The 25,383-nt window shown below is 34.0% G+C and overlaps 2 protein-coding genes across 6 annotated transcripts; one reads left to right on the top strand and one right to left on the bottom strand.

The window, feature by feature from the left end:
- Positions 1–9,003: 9,003 nt before the first annotated feature.
- LOC107827616 (uncharacterized) lies at positions 9,004–16,208 on the top strand. Of its 2 annotated transcripts, XM_016654791.2 has the most exons (8): positions 9,004–9,988; positions 10,120–10,414; positions 10,866–11,087; positions 11,223–11,287; positions 11,442–13,065; positions 13,175–13,359; positions 14,722–14,908; positions 15,019–16,208. In XM_016654791.2, the coding sequence occupies exons 3-8, from the start codon at positions 10,937–10,939 to the stop codon at positions 15,657–15,659; spliced, it is 2,853 nt and encodes a 950-aa protein (XP_016510277.2). In that variant the 5' UTR covers positions 9,004–9,988; positions 10,120–10,414; positions 10,866–10,936; the 3' UTR covers positions 15,660–16,208. The 2 variants fall into 2 exon arrangements, with proteins under 2 accessions (XP_016510277.2, XP_075094433.1); XM_075238332.1 differs by having other exon boundaries at positions 9,286–10,414.
- Positions 16,209–16,795: 587 nt separating this feature from the next.
- On the bottom strand, positions 16,796–23,699 carry LOC107827626 (uncharacterized). Of its 4 annotated transcripts, XM_075238334.1 has the most exons (6): positions 23,347–23,699; positions 20,327–23,030; positions 18,254–18,332; positions 18,075–18,162; positions 17,486–17,565; positions 16,796–17,417 (listed from the first exon to the last, which is right to left on the bottom strand). In XM_075238334.1, exons 4-6 carry the CDS (start codon positions 18,150–18,152, stop codon positions 17,156–17,158), a joined length of 420 nt encoding a protein of 139 aa, XP_075094435.1. In that variant the 5' UTR covers positions 18,153–18,162; positions 18,254–18,332; positions 20,327–23,030; positions 23,347–23,699; the 3' UTR covers positions 16,796–17,155. The 4 variants fall into 4 exon arrangements, with proteins under 4 accessions (XP_075094435.1, XP_016510288.1, XP_075094437.1 ...); XM_016654802.2 differs by lacking the exon at positions 20,327–23,030; XM_075238336.1 differs by lacking the exons at positions 20,327–23,030; positions 23,347–23,699 and adding an exon at positions 18,850–18,868.
- Between the last annotated feature and the right edge of the window lie 1,684 nt (positions 23,700–25,383).

Genomic DNA, 25,383 nt, shown 5'->3' with positions numbered 1-25,383 from the left:
TAAAGATTGAGGGATCTTATCTATCCCTCTACAATCACATGTTGGTGAGCTAAACCATTAAGTCAATTAAAACTGGCTTGTTAGACTCCCATTTGGTAAATTGAAGTTGCACCAAATTAATCATTTCTTGTAACAAAGCATTGGTTAGAGATGAAATTGCTCAACCAACTGAAAGAATGTCTTAGAGTAGTTCAGCCTTGAAAGTTATAATGATATACTTTTGGATTAACAAGCTATATATTACTAACAAATACATTATTAGTAAATAGTAGCTTAGATTTAAGTTGTACATTTTGACACATAACGAAATTCTACATTAATTGTCGGTGCAATTTTATTGATTGAAGTATGTTATTATTCTGTTTTCTAGATTATCATATCAAATGTATTATTTAGAACAAGTCATTTATATAAATTTAGTACATAATCCGAGCACAAAACTTAAATGTAGCATCTAATGCTCAACATGTGTGCTTGTAGGTGAAAAAAGTTGGGTGTGGAATGATTGAATTGGACATGGGTACGTCAATAGGAACGAGTGGTTTTTGTTGTGGTCCTCTCTCAATTCCACCATTTGCCCCTAACTTTAATTATTTTTGAGTCTCTTCTAGGCCAAGCAACACACAACATCTGATTATTTCTTGGCATATATGGCAGGCGCCAGGCAGTCTCAGCCAAATACTTATTTGCACGGGATATTTATATATATGTTATATGTCTTTACGAATATGGGTATCCCTAAATCATATACTTTATCCGTTTCAATTTATGTGTACTTATTTGATTGAACACGGAGTTTAAAAAAAGAGTGAAGATTTTTGAACTTGTGGTGTAAAATGAGGCACATATATATTCGGGGGCTATAAATCATTACATAAAGGTAAATTGTTTACAAATAAGGAAAGGGATCATTCTTTTTAGTACGGACTAAAAAGAAAATAGATTCACATAAATTGAAACGGATGGAGTATATTTAAGTATTAATCTGCTCGCTTTAGTTTATTATATAACCATAGTAAATTAATATCGTTGAGTGTAAATATGTGATACAGGTAAGTTTTTATCCTGTGCCTCCTCTAAAGTCTAACCGCACCTTTTAAGTTGTCAAATGGGCAGGATGGATTAGAATCTCAAAAACAATTAAGTAACAGTAAGGATCAGGATTAAATTCATCTAAAGACTTAAAAAATATATATATTATAGTTTAGATCGACAAGCAATCGGTGGTAATTTCTTAGCCAGGGATGTGACAATTAAGTCAAAAAGGGGAAAGGGATGGAATAATTAATAACACAGGCCGTCTCTAGTTCCCTACATGTATGCTAATAAAGACTCATTGATAATTTGTAATTTAACTTAAAATGTCGACATTGAACTTTGTCGATGGTCCCTCTATGGTGTCGGGCAATGATTTATTAGCTAATTTTCAGTTAAAACGTTAATCCCTAGCTAAGACAAGAGAACCACGGCAAAGTTAGGGCGGATGACGAGTCATCTGAATTCTCTTTATTGAAAAATTATATTGTTATATAAGATTAAAAAAAAAAATTCGTATGCATATTATATGTTGAATCCTTTAACTTCTTCTTGTTTATTTATTTTTTTTATTTTTGAATGCTTGATAAAAAAAACAAGAAAAAAAAACTATCTCCGCTGCTGAGAATAATCATATTTCCTTTTTTCCTAACAGATTCTCTAAAAAAAAAAGTTTCTTCTTTAAACATAAAGAACACGTAAAGAAGGAAACTTCCGCTAAGTAGTTGTGCTGAGGAAGTTATTGAGTTTGAACACTTAATACAACGAGTTCGATTTTGTCGTCTTCGCAACCGAATATCTTGTTGATATATATATATACTTTTTCTTTCTTTCTTTTTTTGGTTAACGAGATAATATACATTATATAATATTACTACATATCTATCTATATCTATATATATTATATTATTATATTATTTATTATAAAAACACGAATAATTTATCCTAAATGTTGAACGACTAAAATATCCTTGAAATATTAATCGACTTTTATGCCCTTAAATATTTGTATAATTTAAGGATCTAATGGTAAATTATCTAATATAATGGATTTTTTTTTTGATTTAAACTACACAGATGTCCGACCCTACAACATTGATCATGCTTGAACTAGAAAAGTACGTCCATAATTTTCATTCAAAAAGAATTGGTGTTCCTAATTGCAATTCCTTATAACAAGGCACGTACTAAAGGAAAAATTTAGTACTACGCTCTAAAAATATTTATAACATTTTGAACAAAGTGAAAATTCTTTGTATTAGTTCATATAAAGCTAAAACTAAATTAAGTTAGTATCTTTTATGATATATTTTGTGTTCCTAAATATTACGAGTTACTACATAATTTAAATACTTTTAGTTAATTTTTAAAATATAAAATAAAAAGAAAATAATTATATAATAACTTTTTAAAAATATAAATTCTAATTTTAAAGGATAAAAAAATATAGGGGCAAGTTTATATAAATATTTTTCTTTTACACAATAATAAAGTGGTTCTAATTACATATGAGATTGTGCTCTTTAACTTGTTATTTATTTTTACTTCAATATGAGTAATTGATTCCTTTACAAATTCTCAAAACAAATCGACGGATGTTAGATTAGGTTTCCTAGAACAAGTACGTCCAAGTCTCCTATATATTGAAGACTGACAAAATTTTTCGTTGATTGGTTTATTTTCATTAGATGCTCATGTGCCATGAATTGTCTCCAATTCAAGATTTACATCAATTTATATATATTTAACTAAAAAGCAAAATAGTTTAGAATATTATTTTTAATGTAGTACGCGTGATGACTGGTTTAAAAATAATTTAAAGTAACTGGAACACAATGATTGGATCGGCTCTATGACAGAAGTAAAAATATGTTCATATAGAATGTGAAAATCAATTTGAACTTTCCAAACAAATAGGATGTTTGCATAATATAAGGTATTGATTTTACCTTTGTGTATCGTTTGAAGATATTGAGTTTATGAATTTAAGTTTTTTTTTCCAAAAATATCTATCTTTTTCATATTTACCTTATTCTAGATAATAAATATTTATTTTTTAACAAAATAGAAATTTGTATTGTTTAAGGTACTGATTTGGTGAGGAGTACGAATGTTATTTTTAGAGCATTGGAGTAATATAATTCTTTTAAATATATTTATTCTTCACATCCACGTAATTATTGATTATTCTCGATAGTACATATTTAAATAGTGGAAATTTATCCAAAAGTTTTAAAATTATTTTAACTCAAATGACGTGGAATGAATTTCAAAATTATCCTATACTTCTTTGTAATTTTTGATAATATTTTCAAGTAAAAGGTGTGAACTCGACGCAATTATGTGATTCATGTGATTACCATATATTTTATTACTCTTACATATATTAAAAAAATTGTGAAAAAACTTCTCAACAATGTTATGCTATATGTTAAAAAAATCATCTTAATAGGTGCCACATGTAATTATTTTTTTTGCATGGTTGTGGCTATTATTTTTATTATATTTGAGGAGCGGGATGATCATTTTGAGTGAAAAATGTATAAATATTGAAATCCTTTGCAATTTATTAAATAACCATGGAGTATATAATGAATCCACGGCAAAACACAAAATTGATCACTTTACCAAAAATAATTACATTATCTGCTATTATTTTTTAGAATGGTTAAAATAAGTATTTCTCTAAAATCTTTAATCATGTACTTGATTATCAGAACATGTGTATGATTAATATTTTATTGCTTTGAATACGATAAAGCGGTAATAATTTTATTCGGGTTATATACGACATAATTTAAATTCGACATAACTTATAACCCTCACAAATATGTCGAAGTACAATAGTGAAAACGTAATACTTTTTGGAGGTGATTCAAAGAGGAACAACTATATGTTTCACTTTAAGCCAAAGTTATAGAAGGAAACATACACCAAAAACGTCATATATAAAGAAGTATTAGATATGATTCTACCTCACCGAATATCTATATATTATAAATAAGATACTTTCTAACTTAACTAAATTGATCATCTTTATAGGTTAAGCCGATATCATTTTGAATTCAAGTATTCTATTAATGTTATAACATTAGTTTTTAGCATTTAAATAATTTTTATATTTTTATCATGTTAATTACTTTATAATAATCATTTCATCTTGTAAGTAATTTGTTACTAAATTTAGTTAGTTATTCTTTCACATAAAAGTTCTGACTAAAGATTTATGTGCAATGCACGTACATAGTAACTAGTATTATTATAAAAACACGAATATTGAACTATTAAATGTTGAATGACAAAAATATTCCCAAAATATTAATCGATTTTTATACCCTTAATTATTTATTTTAATTTTGACAAGATTTCACAAGGAAAGGACACAAGTGGAAATATTAAATGTTAGGAAGAAGAGTTGTAATAAAATAAGGACTCAACCGTGGAAGAAGTATAGTTATGAATGGAATACGAATTGCTTTTTGAGAAGGTATAAGAATTTGTCGTCAATATATATACAAGGCAACGAGAGTAATTTCAAAACCAAGGACATTATTGATGGATCGATGAGAATTTAGTTACTGTGGTGCAGGTCAAAATAATATCATCTAGAATTATTTTTATAGTATAAGAGAAGAGATCTTGGCGCTGTTCTAGCGCGACTTGACAATCTAATCTAATTCTTGTTTTGATGAAGACAACATGAATCAATATTGGGGGTGATGAAAAAGTTGCTTCTACTACAATTAAGGCACATCTTATATATTCTTGGTCCAAACTCCAAAGTGCTGCAATCTGTTTTAAGATATATAGTTAAATTGCGTAAATTATATATATTTTCGAGAATTTGATTTCAATCCGACTCTACTTATTCTGGTTTTGAATTTATATTTTTGGAAATCTGTTATTGTTGTTGTTATATTCTACCTGTTATTGAAGTTCCAAAGACATAATATTGCTGAGAAATGTTTAAGGTACTTTATGGTATGTAGCGATATATGGCATAATATTATAATGGTATTCTCATTGCACGGGTATTTTATGCTAGATATTGGACTTTAGCTATCTAATTTTGACCTACTGTCAAATTATGCTAACATAAGCACTCAATCTATTTTTGATTTCAAAATTCAACTTTGCACGAGAGTTATGTTCACATGTAAAGATAAATCATTATGAAAAATGTTATGCACGCGTCTTACTAAAAAATTGATGAGCCAACTGGGCAATTATCAAGGTTTGTTAATATACTATGTATGTTATGCAGGTAAAATAGAAGCATGTTAAAGTCGTAGTAAGATGCAATCACATTGCAAATTTCTAAAAACTACAAGTACAAATATTATATATCTAACTAACTAAACTAAATTAATGATTTTTTTTCAGTTTCAGATGATGTTTTTTCAAGTTCAAAGATGACGTCCAATTATTCTTTTCAAGTATTATGATAATGTAAAAACATTAATTTTTTGCATTTAAATAATTCTTTCTTGTGTATATAAATAATTGACTAAACATCTACATATTATTATTTACGTGCAACGTACGTTCGTAGAAACTAGTACTATTATAATTTGCGGCTGTACACCTTTAAAACGTACGATTGCAACTCTATAATTAATAATTAATATTATGCAATACTATTTTCGGATATGTATACGGGTGAAATCGGGCTCATGATGCATCCCGACCTCCGACAAAATAAGTCAAGCTCGAGACATGATGACGGAGGATCGAAGTCAGGGCAAGAGTCTCATCGAGTTATGGTTCAGAATCGGTCCTAACCTTGAACGACTTCGAAGAACATTGTCGGGCAATCTAGCACGACCAACAGAGGGCCGTCAGGTCCTGGACCGGCCGGGTATACCCCTCTTGTTAAGTCCCGAATAGAGCGCTTGCTACCGGAGCCGCCGAGACCACGCCCCCGGATTCGGTTCGAGTTCCGAGACCTCGAAAAGGCATTACCAAACGGTTGCACACGACTAACGAAGGGCCGTGATATTCGCGCCCGACCGTATATCACGACGCGAATCTCGGCCCGTACCGGCAGCAGATCGATGATTGACGAAAAAGAAGATTTTTACCTTTTTTAGAATTGTACTAGGAATGAAACTCTATCACTATATAAAGGAGATGATTTCTATTCATTGGGGACATTGTAACACGCACTCCAAAGCAATATATTATTATTTTCTCTGTTATTAGTTTTTTCTATTATTCATCAGTGCTGGCCATAACGAGTTTGGGTCGAGGGTGAAAATTTCAAACAGTTTGGAACTATCTTCCTCGTGCGGTTTGAATCTATTTTATCTTTATTTGTTCAACTCTATTTAATTTATTGATCTGTATCAAATTAATCCGTGTATCCTTAAAACCATTTACAAATTTAATTATTATCCGTTTTTGAGGGTAAACAGGATATTAAAATAAATGATATCGAAAAATATTACTAAGAACTAAGTACATATTAAGTAAGGCTCTAGATTCAGATCTCAACATTCTATTGTTTGAACTTTGAGCATGAGCATGAGGGGAACAATCATAATTATTACCACCATTATAAAGTTATAATCTTCTAATTAACTATCCAAAATTGTACAAAGTTAGTCAGAAATATCCAGTCCAAAAATAAAAAGGAGAAGGGTGGGGTTAGGGAGAAACAAGAACGAGGGGGTGGGGTGGGAGATAAGCTGTTTGTCTCATATGGGCCTTCAAGATTAGACATTACAAATTTAGCTATCACCGTGGAAGTTGGAAGTAGGGAAATCATGGGGGGTCCAAGTGTTCCAATTAATGTTTGTGGGGGGGCTCTTCTGCAATATTGAAACCTTACCTAACATCACTTCTGAACAAGACTAGAACTGGTTTTGCACTATTATGACATATGGATTAGAACCATTCAAGGATGCGCGGGATTAATGTTTTTGTACTCAAATTTAGAAACAATAGTTTTTTCGTAAAAAGCGCATTATCCCTCTTTACTTATCATATTGGCAGGAATTTCGAATTAATCAAGCTCAATAAGTTTGGAATATCGAATGATTGAAAAAACATATATATAGTATTGTTGTAATACAGAAATTGTATTTTAATTTGTTAATAAGAAAATAATATCTGTTTTATTGAATAATAATGATGATATCATTTAGGAAGATACAGTGTATTTATTAAACTTAGAACCTTCTTATTTCTTTGCTTTATAATAGGTGCACACCGTTTATGGTAGATACTATATTGAATTTGACTTTTGAGATTTTAGGTATTGGTCATTATGCTATCCATTTTTTCCCTTTATTTTGCTGAATTTGATATCATAGAGAGATTGTGAAATGGCCTGCTGGGATTGTTTATACAGCAAGTATTATTATGTCTTAGTTCCAAACTGATTGAGATTCATATTATATAAATCCTATATATGTTGCGTTCCATTATAAAAATCAGCTTTAACATTTCTTGCTTTGTAGTTTTGATCATAAAAATGAAAAAACTTTCTCTCGTATCCATACAGTTTTGGATTATAAAGAAATTTTACTAAGGTCCACTTAGGTGTTTAATTACCCAAAAATCTAAATGTTCATGGCCTCCACTTAAGAGAGGTAAATCAGTTTGAATTCTAAGTTACTCATTCAACATAACTATCATTATCATCATTGCCATATCCAAATCAACTTTATTTAACAACCTTTTTCTTCTCTTTTCCTAGCAAAATGATAAGAAAGGTTGAAAATTAAATAGTATTCTTATCTTTGTTCAATGCAAAATTTCTTTTCCTACTTACGTTTCCTACTTTGCTTGTTTCTAATGCAAAGTGAAATCAATAAGTTCTTTTAATTTTATTTTTACATCAATCAATGCTTTACCAAACTGTCATATAAGTCTTTTATGTAGTAATAATTAATTTTGTCATAAAAATAGTTTGGTGGATTCTCCATAATAATTTGAATGATATATAGAGTCAGTAACAACTCTAGATAAATAAGGGATTTACTAAATATATGATAATATTATATTATGAGAATCTACTACAATTAACTTCATGTACTTATTGTGGAGAATCCACCATACTTATGATAAAATTAATTTACTAAATATATGATAATATTATATTATGAGAATCTACTATAAATAATTTCATTGAATTCACGAAATCCTATCTCGATCTTGCCTGACATGAAATAACATGCAGGATAAATTCAGCTAAATTATTTTTAACAAAGAAGTTAGATATTAACGCGTTCTCGTGGAAAGAAAAAACATCAAATACAAAATCACAAAAGTTAATGCATAAAGTAGTTTAAAATGTTCTTAAATTGATTTCAATAACTAAATAATATGCAGGATAAATTCAGCTAAATTTATGTTTAGCAAAGAAGTTAGATATTAACGCGTTCTCGTGGAAAGAAAAAACATCAAATACAAAATCACAAAAACTAATGCATAAAGTAGTTTAAAATATTCATAAATAAGTTTCTATACATAAATAATATGCAGGATAAATTCAGCTAAATTATTTTTAGTTAAGAAGTTACTAGATATTAATGCATTCTCGTGGAAAGAAAAAATATCAAATCCAAAATTACAAAAATTAATGCATATATCAGTTTTAATACCTAAATACACTCAGTACGAAAATATTAAGTATAGCCGTACTATTAGATTTTAAGATCCAAAATGAACTAAAATCGAGTTTACTGGCGAGAAAAAGAACTTCGATTAAATGTTTATAATCTAAAATAGTAACATAGTTTATTTTTATTTTTTAAAAGTATCAAATCCAAATCCAAGTGGAAATTAATTAAATACATAACACCTGGATCAGATTATTTATTTTGTCTGCTTAAAAAAGAAAATTTAAATGTCAGTCTTGTCCTTGTAATTTTCACATAATTCCACACATATCACCTTTCCCTATCATCCACAGCTACTAGTATAGTACATTAAAACTAGAAGTCAATTTCTACCAAAAAAAGTGTAATAACGCTCACAGTTATTTCTCTTTTTCTTCCCCTCTCTCTTTCAACGCGTATGAATCCAATGCTCATATGTTTTTGTCTGATTACCACATAACTCACAATCAAAATCAAAGCAAAATGCGAAAAAGAAAAACACCAATTTTTGCATAGTGGTGTGAGACAGGTGTGGAGGAGTGGTGTCAGTGATGATGATATCTATATGTTGATGAACGAGCTGAAAATCTGATTTAGGAAAAAGATTGATGAAAAATAAGAACAAGAAAAGAAACAAAAAAAATACAAGTAGCAAAAGAACTTTTCCTATAGTGGGAAGCTCCATTTGTATTGGTCCCACCATTAGAATCCGAGGTGTCAAGAACTCTTCTTCTTCTTCATCAGCTTAATTGTCCACCACCCTAAAGGCCTAAACCCCTTTCTCTTTCTCTCTCTCTCTCTCTCTCTCTCTCTCTCTCTCTCTCTCTCTCTCTCTCTCTCTCTCCACACACACACACAGAGTAGCATCTTTACTTTCCAGTTCCAAGTTCGCTTTTTTTTTCCCTTCTCCAACTTCTTTGGTCTTTAATGGCTGCCCCACGGACCACTGCTAATTTTCTTTGTGTAAATACGTGGGTCGGTGTTTTAGTCATCTGGGGTTCTCTCTTTTTATCTTTTTGGTCGGTATAGATACCCTTATAGCCAAAAGAAAAAAAGTAGTAAAAAAGAAGAGTTCTTAGTAGTGAATTATTGTTAGGTGCTATACTTCCTCTTTCTTTGACCCTCTCTGAGTTGATAAAATCCCTTTCAATATAGTTTTTTTTAATATATTTAGTGTTATAAGAAGAAAAATAAAGATATTTTATTCTGTTCAACGTGCCAAAGGAGAAGAAATTGTCGTTCTGATTGTTACCTGCTTGGTTTACTCTTAATTGCATGATTCATGAGGCAAAAAGTTTCAATCTTGGTGAAAATCTCTTTGTGGGAGTGCCTCTTAATTGATTAAAAAGGTGATTTTTTTCTTTCATTGATAAAAAAAAGGAATTTTGGGTTTTCAAGTTTCTGCCGACAAAAAAGTACAAAGAAGTGATCTTTGAGGTTCTTTATGATTTGCTGATGCCACATTCTGTGTCTGAAACAGTTTTCTCAATAGTTGAAGGGCCATTCTGCTGGCACAGTTGTTGGTTGGAGAAAAATTGAAGCTTTTGCTCGCTGTGTATAAAATGAAGTGCTGAAGTTTTTGTAGTGGAGCCAAATTGCTTTCCATGTAGTATTGTTTTTTGGGGAGATTGTTGGAAGTAGTGTTAAAGATTGTTCTTGAAAAGGGAAAAAGCAAATTTTTGATTCGTTACCAACTAGATAAGTCTACAGTTCCTTTAGCTTTACTCTGTTGGGAAGCTTGTGGAGTTGAAGAGGGAATTGTTTTTGGTTTTCTTGTAAGTACACTTTGCTACATATTTGTTGCCGCCTTCTTTGGTTGGTTCTCAAGGTTCCAAATTTTGGTAAAAGATTTCCATTGTTTCCCTTTATCAAGCCCTTTTCACTACTGCAATTGATATGACCTTGGAAGCATCTCCGGTTTCGCCGTAGTGATATTCCATATTTTGTATATTAGTAGAATTTTCATGATCCTTCCATTCTGTTTGTTGCAAACTTTTTATTGCTTTTATTGGAAGAGATCTGAAGGTTAGTCTATTTAGAAAATGCAACATAGCCTAGACCATTGGAAATAATAATTTGATGTTTCTAGCTAGGATCTTTATTGGCTAGTTAGCTGCATTCATTTGCTACGGAGTCTATGTTGTTTCAATTCCCTTTCCTTGATTCAGAATCTTAGGGAGTTTCCAATTATATGTCCTTAATTTAAGTCCTTTTCTTCTTGACCAGACTTGAGCAGAGAGGTCATCGTAGTATCGACAATTGAATAGAGTGCACTGAAATTTAATAAGTTCCCAAACATGGCAAAGAGATCACAGCGAGCCACTCTGAGATATGAGAAGGATCGAGCGGGTTGCATTTGGGGTTTAATTAGCATCTTTGATTTTCGTCATGGTCGAACCACTAGAAAGTTACTCTCAGATAGAAAGCGAGGAAGCAAACCAGCTGTTGGTAAGATATCTATAATCCTCACTCAGAGAGATGAATCTGTCTCTTTTCTTTGTTTGCAGCTTTCTACCATCTGATGTCAATTCTCCCGTCCCCTCCCCTCCTCCAACAAAATCACATTTTTTTTGTCTTCTGCAGATTCTGCTTGTTCAAGCTCTATACAGGAATTACCAGATCCCACTGACAATAGACTGAATATTGAGGTATGTTATGAGGCAACATTGTGACTGTATATTGAGAATATAATATTTTTGGAACAAAAGGCTTTGAAGACGCTTTAGCATTTACACCGATTTCTAACAGTTTTTGTTTGTACATATGCTGGCATGATAAATTGTATGGTATTAATGATTTTAGGATAATGAAGAAAGTGAGGTAGCAGTACCTGATCCTAAAACAAGTGTAAAGGAGCTGATGGAAGAAGAAATGGTGAATGAGCAAAGCCTGAAAATTCAGGGTAATGGCTCTGAAATAAATGCAGAAGAGTTTAGTTCACAAAAATCATGGCGTGCAAGAAAGAACAGCAGGCGAACACGCAGACCAAGTAATACGCACTTTCATGATTTAGATGATGATGGAAATTTGAGGTCTGAAGCACCTTATCATCAAGATTCCGGAGGGAAGGCCCTCGATGATCTGGACATTGTAATGGAAGAGCTCCGCCAGATTCATCAGAAAAGTCGTAAGTTTGTCGAGGTCCGCCAAGATTTACATAATGATCATAACAAGCAGTCAGAGCAGACTCACCCAGTTGTCGAAGAAAAGGTAAATGCAGCGATTGAGGTGTTTATAAATCAGAGATCAAGAAACAATACACAATTGGGAGAAGATAACAAGACTCTCCAATCAAAAGAGTTTATGGATGCTCTGCAGACACTAAGCTCAAATAAGGAATTTATCTTGACACTCCTACAAGATCCAAATTCAAGGCTGTTAAAGCAAATTGGAAGTTTGGAGGATGCTCAGTTTGAGGAAAAGCAGAAACCTAACTTGATTCCAGAATCTAATATGTCAAAGGAAAACCGAGTTCATGCAAAAACAGATGACGTCATAAACCACAAACAACGCAAATTTTTCAGGAGGAGGAGCAAGTCTCAAGAAATTTACCCCCCAATGGAAGATGAGACACCCCGACCTTCAAGTAAAATCGTTATTTTGAAGCCTGGACCAGCGGGCTTGCAATCACCTAGTGCTCAAACCAATGCTAACGCTCCAGTGCACTCACAATACGCAGAGAAACGTACAATGCCGGGTGAGAGAAACACATCCCAGTTCTCATTCACAGAAATTAAAAGAAAACTCAAGCATGCAATGGGAAAGGATCGTCATGGGATCTCTCATGAAGGAACCATCCGCAGATTTCCATCTGAGCAGCTGAAGTGGAATAACAGTGAAAGAGGGATCTCTGGAGAACATTTAGGATGGAGTTCTCCTAATAGAGACCATTTTTATACTGAAAAATTTGCTAAATCTCCTCTGGGCATCAAGAGAGGGGATAAGATAGTCAAGTCGAAAGGTGTTGAAGCAGTCTCACCGACTGAGGCATCTGATTTTCCCAGGCCAGGAATGTCCAACATCTACATCGAGGCAAAGAAGCACCTTGTGGAGATGCTAGACATTGAAGATGAGACAACAACTGTGAGTAGTGGACAATTGCCTAAATCCTTGGGGAAGATACTTTCATTTCCCGAGTATAACAGTTCACCTAGCTGCAGTCCGAGAGAAAACAGCAAGGATAGTATGCTACCTTCCCAAATGAGGGAGTCTCTTACTGACCCTATACAAGGAACCAATGATGACAGACTTCAGCATGTACGAGAAGACCTCGTTATGGGTCCAAGTCCATCCACCCAAGATTTAGGGATAGAATCTAGCTGTTCTGACAAGTATCCTAATGAGTGCACCAATGTAGAGGTTCCATGTGAAAATGGGAACACAGTGGATGAAGACGTGGCTTCAACTGGTCATACAAGTCCTAAAGGTGTTCATCTCTTGATCATCTCTTGAACTTAGGAACCTTTCATTTGTCAGTTCAATGTTCGCCAATTTCTAAATCTATTGTCATGTAATCAGTCTCCGAATCATTGCAGGAGATCTAACTGAAGAAACTATCAAAAACAGAGGCCTGGAAGAAGGTGTAGTATTGAGTGCTCTTTCTGAATTAGGTAGCTCTCCAATTGACAGAGACATCCGAATTGATGGTGATGCTACCAACGCAGTGGATGATGGAAGTTCTGCTCAGGGATTTGAATTGTCATTTAACTGCTTACAAGAAGTAAGTAGTGACTGCTAAGTACTTCTGTTGCCTACTTTTTGGTATTACTAGTTTGCATCCCTATGCATTGCACATTGTAATAACAACAACAACAACAACAATAACCCAGTATAATCCCACTAGTGGGGTCTGGGGAGGGTAGTGTGTACGCAGACCTTATCCCTACCCTGGGGTAGAGAGGCTGTTTCCGATAGACCCCCGGCTCCCTCCCTCCAAGAACTCCCCACCTTGCTCTTGGGGGACTCGAACTCACAACCTCTTGGTTGGAAGTGGAGGATGCTCACCACTAGAGCAACCCACTCTTGTCCACATTGTAATAACAGAAAATGTAAAATTACATGTTTTATTTTATCAAAAACTTTAACAAAGTAAATCTCAAAAAAAAAAAAAAAAAGTTAACAAAGTATAGATATTCATAAGCTACTCACTGGAATACCACCAGAAAAATGAAGTCTTAGAGCTTTCTTCTCGTACAGTTTTGTTTCCTTCATCCTCTAATCTTCTATTAAATTCTTTTCATTTTACAAAAGGAAAAGTTTGAAATGTATTTTTCATGAGAAGTCTTGTTTTAAAAAAAATCCAGGTCAGTATCCGCAACATATTTCTTTATATGATAAAAATTTATAGTCACAAATAAGATTTAAAAAAGAGATTAAACTACTCAATCTGTGATCTCTTAGGTTTTTTCTTCTGTATCCAGGTCAACAATTTTGATTTTGGTTTCTTACCTTTCTTTGCTTTCTGTGTAATTAGTTTGTATTTTGGGTAATGTTTCTGTCTTCATGTACCTTTGAATGAACTTATCAGTTTTTCAGATTATATGTTGTCTTTCATTTTACAATTTATCACACTGCCTGCTTTAATAACACTACTTAAAACAAAAGCTCAAGTTTTATGAAATCAAATCAATAACAGCTAGATTTAAGAGTGAGAATTCAAAATACGAATATTAACAAATCAATTCAATATTTCCTTTGCAGTATGCTAATATGTAAGTATTTTAATTAAAACAACTTTATCTCATACTCCAAGGATAAAAGAATGTTTGTCCATTTCAGTTTTCCAGGATGTGTGTTAAAAGATTGGAGCACAACTACTGAAACACATTTTTGTGTATAATTATGTCTTGCTAGAAAGTTAATTTAAACTTGTAATGAAATTTGTTCTATCTTTCAAGATGATTTTTTTTATTTTTTTGGGTGAAAGGTTATGATAAGCTCATCGAACACTAGAGTTTTTCCCATTGTTCAATAGAGTTTTGGTACCTGATAAAAAAAAATAACTCATCGAACACTAGTTTGAAAGAATGAGCCCTTTCCTTTGGTGCTACAATATCTATAATCTTCTTCTGCTCTACTTCAGGATCCATCTGGGAAGGATCAAACTCTATCTTCTCCACCAGTTTCACCTGCACGCTCTTCAAGCCCTAGGAAAGCTGAAGATCCTAACAGTGTAGTTGATAGAATGGAGCGACCTAGTCCCGTCTCAGTGCTTGAGCCATTATTTGTGGAGGATGATGTCAGTCCTTCCAGCACTATATGCCGACCAGGTTAAACCTTTTTACTATAGAATTTGCTTAAACCGTGAATCATTTTCTTTTATGCTCACCTAACTGAAATGTCGCACCTAACTGAAATGTCGCTGTTCACATGTGTACAGTTGATACAGAAATTCAACCACGGAAAATCCATTTTGAAGAACCAGTGTCTTCCATCAGTGAACAAGTGTGTCCAACAGTTTGTTTCGAAAATGAAGAATCCGCTTTTGAATACGTAGAAGCTGTTCTTCTAGGTTCAGGATTAAATTGGGATGATCTTCTCCTGAGGTGGCTTTCGTCTGACCAGGTTCTTGACCCATCGTTATTTGACGAGGTAGAGTTATTTTCAAGCCGATCTTCTCATGATCAAAAGCTCCTTTTTGATTGTGCAAATGAAGTTCTTAAGGCAGTCTGTGACCGCTATTTTGGCTGTCACTCCGGAGTGTCACTCGGTAAACATAACATTCGACCTGTTCCAAAAGGGATGGACCTGATAAACGAAGTATGGGAAGGAGTAGAATGGTATCTTCTCCAGTATTCAACTCCTCATTCTTTGGACCAGCTTGTCAAAAAAGACATGGAAAGATCAGGGACATGGATGGATCTCCGGTTGGATCTTGGACATATCGGTGTTGAGATGGAGGAGATTATTCTGGAAGAGTTGGTGGAGGATACAATTTTGAGCATATCTAGTGATACTTTGGAGTGTGAAGAAGTTATTCTCTTCCCAGCCAAGAGTGAAATTGACAGTAGCATGGACTAGTGACCGAACCTCTCTCTCTCTCTGTGCAGGGACTAAGAGAAGGCTTCCCTAGACTCTAGATAACGAAGTAGACCATGCAGCTCTTGCGAGACACTACTTACTTTTATGACACATAACAGACTTCCATGCAAAAGCTAGCAAATAAAGAGAGTGGACACCAGAGATCAGGGAACTCCTCTTTGATTTAACTGCTTTTTAAGATATCAAAAGTTAGTTCCTCCTGGAGAAAATCTCATTATATGATTGAGCTTCAATCCAGTCGTGACCTGGTAATGACCGGGGTTCTAATAGATGTAGAATGTGTGGTTTCTGGTTTTGTTAATGTGTGTTGAACCTACATATTTAGATTTTCTTCTTTTTCTTTTTGCGTGGCAGATTGGTTGTTGAGGTTTTGGGCGTTTGACACAGGGTCATTCCTTTTGGTCCATCTTTTAAATTTTATTCTTCGATAGATTTTTCTCTTGTAAGTACAAAGTGGTTGTAACTGAATAACATTGAAGTAGGAAAAAATAAAGAAGAAATAATAGCTTGACATGGTTGTTTGTATCACTCTACGATAGCCTAAGTATGCTTGAAGCTACTGCTGTCAATTTGTTTCAATTTGGGCAAGTCATATCTTGGTATCTCGAACCCAAAAAATTGCAAAAATATGACACCTTTTGGGGATGGTCTTTTAACTTTTGACTCCCGTTTGTCCGTGACAGAACTTCAAGGTCAAGGGACAACACTTGTTATACTTAGAGTTTTGCCCATGCGCAAGCAAAGACAAAAATTCTGTTTCATTCTTTTAACATGGAAAAAATGAAGATCACTATGGACATTTCTCAGGATTATGGTAATGTAGCACATGACGAGAACATGAATTTCATACAAGCAAGTATTTGCAGCTAGATGAAGAGTATGCTTTAGCATGAGATGGTAAAAAACATGTTCTCTGGGTGCCCCCCCTCCTATTCCAACATCCACAAGCAAGTGTTTACAGCTAGAAAATCAAAGCAAGAGGGTAAAAGTGAAACAGCAAAAAGCAGTAATTAGACTAATTACTCTTTACCTGGTTTTATGCTCACTAGAATAAACTTCGAAGGAGAATTCAAAACACCAAATATCAGGTGCCCTCTTCATGTTTGAGCATGGTGTCAAAAAAGATATCCTTTGCCATTAACCTCAATCAAGAGCAAGAGCAAGAGCAAGAATGAGAGGGTGACATGTTTTCTAAATACATTTGTCACCAAAAGCACAGGCCGGATGCAGAGGAGTGGTGGGAGGGAAGAACATTATTGAGAAATAAACATCACTAATAGAATTTGTTACTCTTACAGAGAACTGAAACTCTAGGTCAGCTACTCAGAACTCAAAAACATTTCTCTTAACTGGAGACTGAGACCTCAAGAGAACTGCACCTTGCAAAATGGCAACAAGAAGATGACGGCTTCGAATAATATACTAGAGGAAAACTATAGCACATCTCGAAGTATTCATTGCTAGATAATGCGAAGTCACTTCTTCTTCTTCTTTGCTTGCAGAGACGAGGGCAAAGCCGCAGGCCTCTTCTTGGTAAACGCTTTCGTTTTGCTTTCTAATTCCTCGTCATCGCTTTCTTCATCAACTTTCCCGTCTTTGGCAGAAATTGTTGATGCTTGAGAGCTCTTCAATTTTTTTCTTTTCTCAGCATCCAATTTAGCACGTAATTTTCTTTCCGCGGGGTCATTTGAGAGTACAGTTTGAGATTGACGTGGAACTGCAGCACCAATTCCAAGCCTACAAGGACCTAAGAAATTAACCCCAGGAATTTCAACAAAATATAGCCATGTCGAAGAAGATTTTACCTAGGTGGACGACTCTCTAGAACCACATTATTTGGCTTAGCATCATCTGAAGAGCCCATATTGTTAACCCATTGCTCAGCCTGCAAATGAATCACATATTCACACCATAGCAACAGTCTATAGTAACGAAAACATGGATAATAGTACAACCAGTCAAAGGTACCTAGACGACTTCAAGAATGTTGCTCCAGTTACTTACATGGGGAAAAGAAAATATGTTGTGGGGAAGTAGTTGAGTAACATGATACGAGTACCAAGTTAACTTGAGGCTATGAAATCATGAACGGTTAGTTAAAAAAAGATGAAAAAGTGCCAAGTTCTCAGCTTTCTTTTGATTTACTAACCCCCTTTTTACAAAAGAATTCTAAGATAAACACCGTTGCCTCATAACCTGATAAAAATCATTGTATCTCCTACTTTAGACCAGTTAAACCAGAACCTTATGTATGCTACAGATCAAAACTTTCTATCTTTAGTGCCTATGCATCTTACACTTGAAGAATTACCGTCCAAAAAGTTAAAACTGGACATATAGCCAATTATACACGTCTGACTTCCATCTTAGATAGTCTAAGAAAAGAACACTTACCAATTTGAATGCCCTGTTCAAAACAACCAATTGAGAACGTGAAGTTTTCTTTGATGCCTCTTCCGAACCGATTGTCATTTTAAACCACCTAATCATCAACCATAATTGCACAGCATTACAACAACTAATTTAAAACTGAGTACTTCTACCTAAACAGGAAGAGGAGAAGGAAACGATACCAGGTAAGATACAACAGTGGAGGCCCTATAAGTTACTTTGCAGTGGGTTCCAGACCACAACCAAAAAAAGCTCCTTTACCTGTAAAAATATGATGACATTCTCAATGAGGAATCAAGCATACTCACAGCAACACTGTCATCACAAAAAAATACATATACGGCAAACATTGAACACCTGCCCCTTCCGTCTCCTCTCCTTCTTAGTGTTGATTTTAATTCTATGCAAAATTTGGGTTTTCTTTGATATATCTGAACTGTCATGCAGCCAAATCCTTAGATCAGAAGTGTTCCCCTAGTTTTATTTGAATCCCAATACAAACGCTTTCTTTGAATCTTGTTTTAGGTGCATCAAAAAGTATGTATCTCCAGACTCTGAGAAGGCAAATGCTGCAGATTTCTATGGTTTATAAAAGAAACAAGAAAGCACAAGAAAGGGACCTTTCTGATAACCATTATTTTCTTTCTTTCCTTTCTATGGTTTATAAAAGAAAAAAGAAAGCACAAGAAAAGAACTTTTCTGATACCAATTATTTAGCAAACGAGAGGAAAGAGCCACTAACAAGAAGGGTGATCCATTTGCCACAGCATGTGAATACCTTTTTTCTTTGATAAGGTAACTCAACTTTATTCATCTAGCATCCAGTAGAAGTGTAGGATCCCTTTTGCATTGATAGAACTAAAGATGTATGGAGCTGAGTAGCAGCTGTATGGACACAAGGGTTTGTCGGACGTGGACGTGAAGACATAAAAATTTAAAATAAAGGGGAATGATACAAGCGGTGTGCAATATCATGTCAAAATTGTAATGCCTAAAAATAAAGAGAATCCGCTAGAAGTGAACTATTATCAAATGGGTGATATTATGTTCCGAAAATACATCACGAGCTTATAAAAGATCAACCTTCATATCTAGATATAAAAATAAGAAGAGAAAAAGAGTGAAGACTCTCAGAGAAACTCAAAAATAAAAAGATCTGGAATCACCAATGAAAAAATCCACTTGCACTCCTAATAGTTGATAAGATATTAAGAAGTAATGACAGCCATTAAGTCTAACATACTCAAGAAGCCTTAAAACTCCGGGGGGGGGTTGTTGGTTATCACGTCAGTCTAAGTTTCCGCCCTTACTAATGAAATTTATTACCCTATCAAAAAAAAAAAAAAAACTTAAACTAACGGATAAGTGAGTAATTAAATCAGTCACCTATGCCATATTCCAAACCAGTTCATGATATGAATTCTCTGCACCCCATTCCGCTTTGTTAAGGCCATGTGGGCACGTTTTAATGAGAACTTTATTCAAATGATAGACTACTTTTACACTGGCTGTGTACCCTTGCAACACTCTCTTATCCGAGCTTGGGATGGATACTTTATGAAGCTCACACAGGGAGATTTCGGGTAAAATACTTAAAAAAGAACAGGTAAAAGAAGAAGTGTGATAGCCAATACCCCTAATTTACTCAGGTTTTCTTTTCTTTCTTTTTTTCCAATCTAGAACAACCAGCAATGCAAGAGAAGATAACAGAAAACGTCAATTGCAGCAGAGATATAACAAAGATAGTGCAGAAACACACTACATGAATGCTTCACAACAAAAGTAACTATAATCTGCTATTTCAGAATCCTTATTCCCTGTACACAAAATAAAACACCAGCTCAAGAATTCTTCACAGGAAAGCTGACAATAATTTGCTTCTTTAGCTATCCCTATGGCTACTAGTCTGACAACTTTCTCATCATTTTTTTTTTAAAGATAAAAATTTGCTTCTTTAGAGTGTGTATGATATCTCAAACAAGAAACTTAACACAGGGTATAAGTGTTACATTTTGGCCTCGAGACATGAAAGAATTAACAAATTGATAAGAGGGCTTTGCTCTTTTTAACCTAATGAGTGAAGAAAGTAAATAATTCGTGGAAAATCAGATGTGAAGAGTTGGTACATACTATATTGAATCAGCTGAAGAACTTGTTAAGCACAAAAATGAGTACTGATCATCTAATCCCCATTTATAAAATTAAAATTCAGGCATCGAAACAGCATGAGTAGTTATTATTGTGTATTTGCTAACCTGTCAAACTATCAATTTTCTTGCTCTTTGGCAGCTGGGGGAGGAGTGATTGGAACCCTTTGGGAATTATGGAACTCTGTTAGAAAACTCCCGCAGATGAGAACAACACACATCAGCGGATATGGTTGCGATTGCGACAGCAACAGCAAGGTGGAGGCGGAGGAAGAGGCGGAAAGAGTTGCAGAGTGAAGCCGGCGCAGAACACTCTTCAATGGTCGACGAAATTTGCGTTTTTAAATTCATATAATACATAAATCGCCTGTAAAAGCGGCTTATAAGCCGCATGATTTATAAGTCGCATTAACATACACGATTTATAAGTTGGATTCAGAAGCGATTTATAATTCGCATTACTTGATTGCGATTTATAAGTCGCAATAGTCAATTGAGATTTATAAGTCGTATTAGATAATTGCGATTTATAAGTAGCATTAGCCATTGAGATTTATACGTTGCATTTGGTGTCCGATTGTCGGGGGCGGCTTATGCCATAGTCACAAGTACTATTTCTTAACAGCTTGTTTGAATGGTTGTTACTTATTATATTGCATCATATTATTACTTTGTTTTGATTGTTAAATTTTATTGTATCGTATCGTTAAATCCGTCGTTAAAAAGTGCCATTTTATGTAACGACTGATTTGGTTTGGTCGCGTCGTTACTTTTTTTTTCTCTCATCTTGTTCTTCCTTATTATTAAAAGATCTTATTCTATCCTTTATCCTACATTTTTATATAATAATTCTACCTCGTACCTTATTTTTTCTTTATAATATTGCAAGTTTATTCTTTATATTATTGGTGCATAACATCACGAAACGATGATAAACAATATAATCTATCCAAACATTGTATACATCAAAACGATAAAGTACAATGTCACCTTCTTTTTACGGGGAAATAAGTTTTTCCAATTAACTTGACATTATTGAAGAGGGATTATTTTATTTTATTATTTTTTAGAGTCGCTGCTTGGAATAATTATTTACGGTGTCCCAAGCCACCATTTATTTTAAATCCAAATTCAAGGAAAGCTTGACTCTGTTCAAGTCTGCGAAACAAAGAAGACAGGGTAAGAAATTCTCCCGGATTCCGTAGTTTTCGCACGGTCGTTTTACGATTAAACTCGGCTTAATTATCAGATTATTACATATTTTAAACCTATGTGCATTTTAACTCTTTACCGCTTTTATTGTATTTTTAAATCATTTTTAGTATTTATGGAATTATTTTAAAACAAGTTACGATGTCATACGCTTGTCGTTTTATATATACCGCAAATCGCACCACGTAAAATGTACCCGCAATTTACAACATATTTATTTTATTATTATTTTGAAGTTATGAGATCAAGGCATGCGAGCGCACACTCGAATTTGGGATTAGGTGTCAAAGTTCTGCCGCAAGAACCGTACCCATAACTATGACAAATTATTAATTAATCGTGCCTACGGCAAGCTACGCATATTCATAAGTTGTTTATCTCTTAATTTTGAGACGTTGTGACAAAGGTCCTGAAGTTATGGAAGAAGTTACACATATTTATATTATTCAAAGGAGTTAGATAAACTCTGTTACTTTCACAAAATAATAAAATAGTTACACCCTCATTAGCCTACTTCTGAAACCCATGTGAATTTGATTAGTCTTAGAGATTGTTCAACTGATCTAAGGCGGGGGTAGTGGTCTGTTTGATGTGAATGGAGGATAAAAAAAAAACAGGTTCCCTCTTATTGCTTCCAGCTATCCATCATACCAAGAGTGTTCTCCTTAAGCCCAAATCGTGATAAACCTTTCTTGCCCCCTAATTCAACACCTCACACTATCTGTTACACACATATTATATCAACACCCACCACACACACAAAGGGGAAATAAACAAAAACAGAGAGGAAAGAAGCGAGAGAGGGGAAAGAAGGACGAAAAACATAACAAAAATGGATCCGAAAAAGAAGCAAAACAAAGGGACGGGAAGGCACAAATTGGAAAACGAAGCAGCCAAATCCCTTTCATCTTCTCTTCTTCCTCATCGTCAATCACCAATTTTTCTTCCATTAAACCATGTAATCTTCTACCATTTTTACTCAAAAACTCACCTCAAAACAGTCATGAAACCCACCTTGAACTACCATGAACGTCCAGCCATGAAAGCTCCATAAAAAACACTTGAAAGAGCTGTGTAAAGCCACCGTACAACAGCTGAAAAAGGCCCCAAACTCCACTGTGAAAAACACCAGCAACAAAAACGCTGAAAACAGCCCCCGTTTCTCACCTCAAAACAGCCCCACAAAACACCCCAACCAGCCCCAAAACAAAGCCATGAACTGACCTTGAAACAACCAGAAACGCAGCAGTCCCGTTTCCAAAAATCGAGTTGCGTCGCACAACATGAACAAACCGAAACAGTTCACCTCCACCACTATCAACACCCAGTTGATGTCTGAGGTCCGTGAGGCTCGTTCGGAGTGAGATTTTTCAGTCAGCCATGTTTCCGGCGAGGTTCCTCTCCGTTTGTGCTTTTCAAAGTTGATAATCAAAAGCAACTTTTACACTAATGACAGAATAGAATATCAAAAGGAAGTGTTCCTTCCTCAATTCATTACACTACTAATTTTACAGCTCAGCCTTCGATACTTCTAAAGCTAGCCATCTACCACAGCTTCAATCAATTTCCAGTAAATATGGAACCAGTAAACTTCAAAATCCTGTAACGAGAACTTGCTGAGCTAAGACATTTTCAAAGACGAATTTAAACAGATTCATTATCTTCAACATCACCTCAAATATGAACCATTATTTAAACAGAGTAGAAATTCCAACAATGAACTATTTATGTAAGCGATAACAAATGAAACATTTAGTTCAAACATAGACACGCACCACAGATTATCAGAGAAGGAATTCTAAGCAGCTTTGATAATTAAATATATAATATCTATTGAATCAGACTTGAATATTACATAGAGAGGTCAGGATTTCATTTATAAATTCAACAAGGACTACAGGTGATCATCAACGTACCTAGTAGAATGAAAACAGCAGGGAAAGACCAGATAAAGGTCTGATAGCCTAGCGATGGAACTCAGCAAACAATTTCCAGCAGAGAAACAGCAGAATTCCAGATCAGATACAAGCTTTTGAAGATGAAATCCATAAAAGGGAAAAGAGCAGCAGCATCTTCAAACAGTTAGAGATTTCTCTCTATCTAGGACCAAATTTGAATTGCAGGATTTTTGCCTTTAGCTTTTTTTTTTGGTGAATGCTGCTCAATTTCAGACTTCTGTATTTTCGTGTGTGTGTCAATGAATAAGAGAGGTGAGAATGATTGTGTGTGTATTCTCGGATTGTGAATGGGTGTGCATATGCGTGTGTTCGAGTGAGGTCAGAATCGATAGGGTATGTATACAGATCCATCGGGATTTGAGAGGAGTTGAGTCGTTTTAGTGAGTGGGGTATAGGAAACGACGACGTTTATGTTCTCTGCAGCGTCGTTTTGAAGGACTGGAGCAGACTGAGCTGTGGACTCCCATTTTGAACTCCACAGCCCTATCTTCTTTTCTTCTTCATTTTTATAATTAGCAACTAATTAACTAACCTAATATGTAAACCTAAAATTGCAAAATTAACCTATTTACTGATTTATCTATCAATTAAGCTAATTAAAGTGTAAATTAACAACTTATCTAACTAGTTGAACCTAGAATTATAGAAAATAAGAAAGATTAAACCATTTTTTATTTTTGTATTTTCTAGAAATGCAATTATAAAATTCTATAAAAATAATTAAAGCTGTTTTGAAATGTTTTAGAAGTAATTTTTATATCGGTCAAAAATTACGTGCTCACATATAATATTATATAATAGGCAAAATACATAGTTTACCCATCCACCTTGCACCCAAATCCTTGTTACACATCTGTTGACCACGGGTTTAACTTTACGCTCCAAACCTTTCAAAAGTGTGTCAATGACACACCACTTTTGACCCATGACATGCGCGTATTTTACATCAAATGCAGGCGAGTGAATAATAAAAAAAAATGTATCTGAAGCCTCATTTTAGCGCCGCATATCTAGTTTTTTTTTCTTCATTTTTTTCTATCATCATATTCATTGTGAGGAACATAAAGAAATAAGCAACAACAATGGTCAAGAAATTACATGAAAAGAAACCAAAAAAAAAAGTCGGAGAATAAAACCCAGCAATGGTTAAGAAATCCATTATCTCGATGTCTTGGCTCGCAAATCCAAATCATCTTGAATTGGGTTGGAGAAAATTGATTCAAAATCAACCTAACAAAGTCACCGATTCTAGGTGAAACGGTAGTTTTTTAGTAAATGTCGGTCTGGTTTTCTTAAACGTCGGAGGAGTTCTCATTTCTGGGATTAAAAGAAGTTAGAGTCTAAATCCATCATCAAAGCTAGTTTGAATGATTTTTTTTTTTGTTTTTTTTAGTGCAATTTTGGGTCTAATTGTGTCTTTTTCTGTCTTTTTCTGATCAATATTTGGTCAAACAAATCTAGACTATAATTCAAAGATCAATTTGAACATTTTTTTCTTTTGTAAAAATTGAACAATTTCAATCCTAACAAATCCAAGAACTAACATAAAATACCAGAAAATCGTTAAATTTAGAGTGTTTAGTTACACTTATAAGGTTGTTCAGTTTGTACGCATTATTTGTCTTATCTGTACGTTTGATATATTTTAAAAGTGTTTAATCAAAAACCAGTCAATCACACAACAACTACTTATTACTAGTTTCAATAAATTTGTATTACTAGTTTCAATAATTTTATCCAAACTCCTAACTATTTATTTGTAAAATACTCCTTTTATGGGAAGTGCCTTTTTAGCACCTCATGTTTATTAGTAAATACTTTCAGCACATGTTTATCAGTTGATGCTTATGTTTATCAGTTGATGCTTTTAATGTCTTCTCTCTTTTTTTTTCCTTCAAAATGTGCAATTTTGATTGAAAATTCCACTCTTTGTGTATTTTTTTGTAAGATTTTTATAAATATGCAAAATGCATTTGCATGCATTCTAAGTTAATT

This window comes from Nicotiana tabacum, chromosome 19, assembly GCF_000715075.1.
Source record: "Nicotiana tabacum cultivar K326 chromosome 19, ASM71507v2, whole genome shotgun sequence".
NCBI lineage: Eukaryota > Viridiplantae > Streptophyta > Magnoliopsida > Solanales > Solanaceae > Nicotiana > Nicotiana tabacum.
This window is presented reverse-complemented; position numbering and strand designations above follow the sequence as displayed.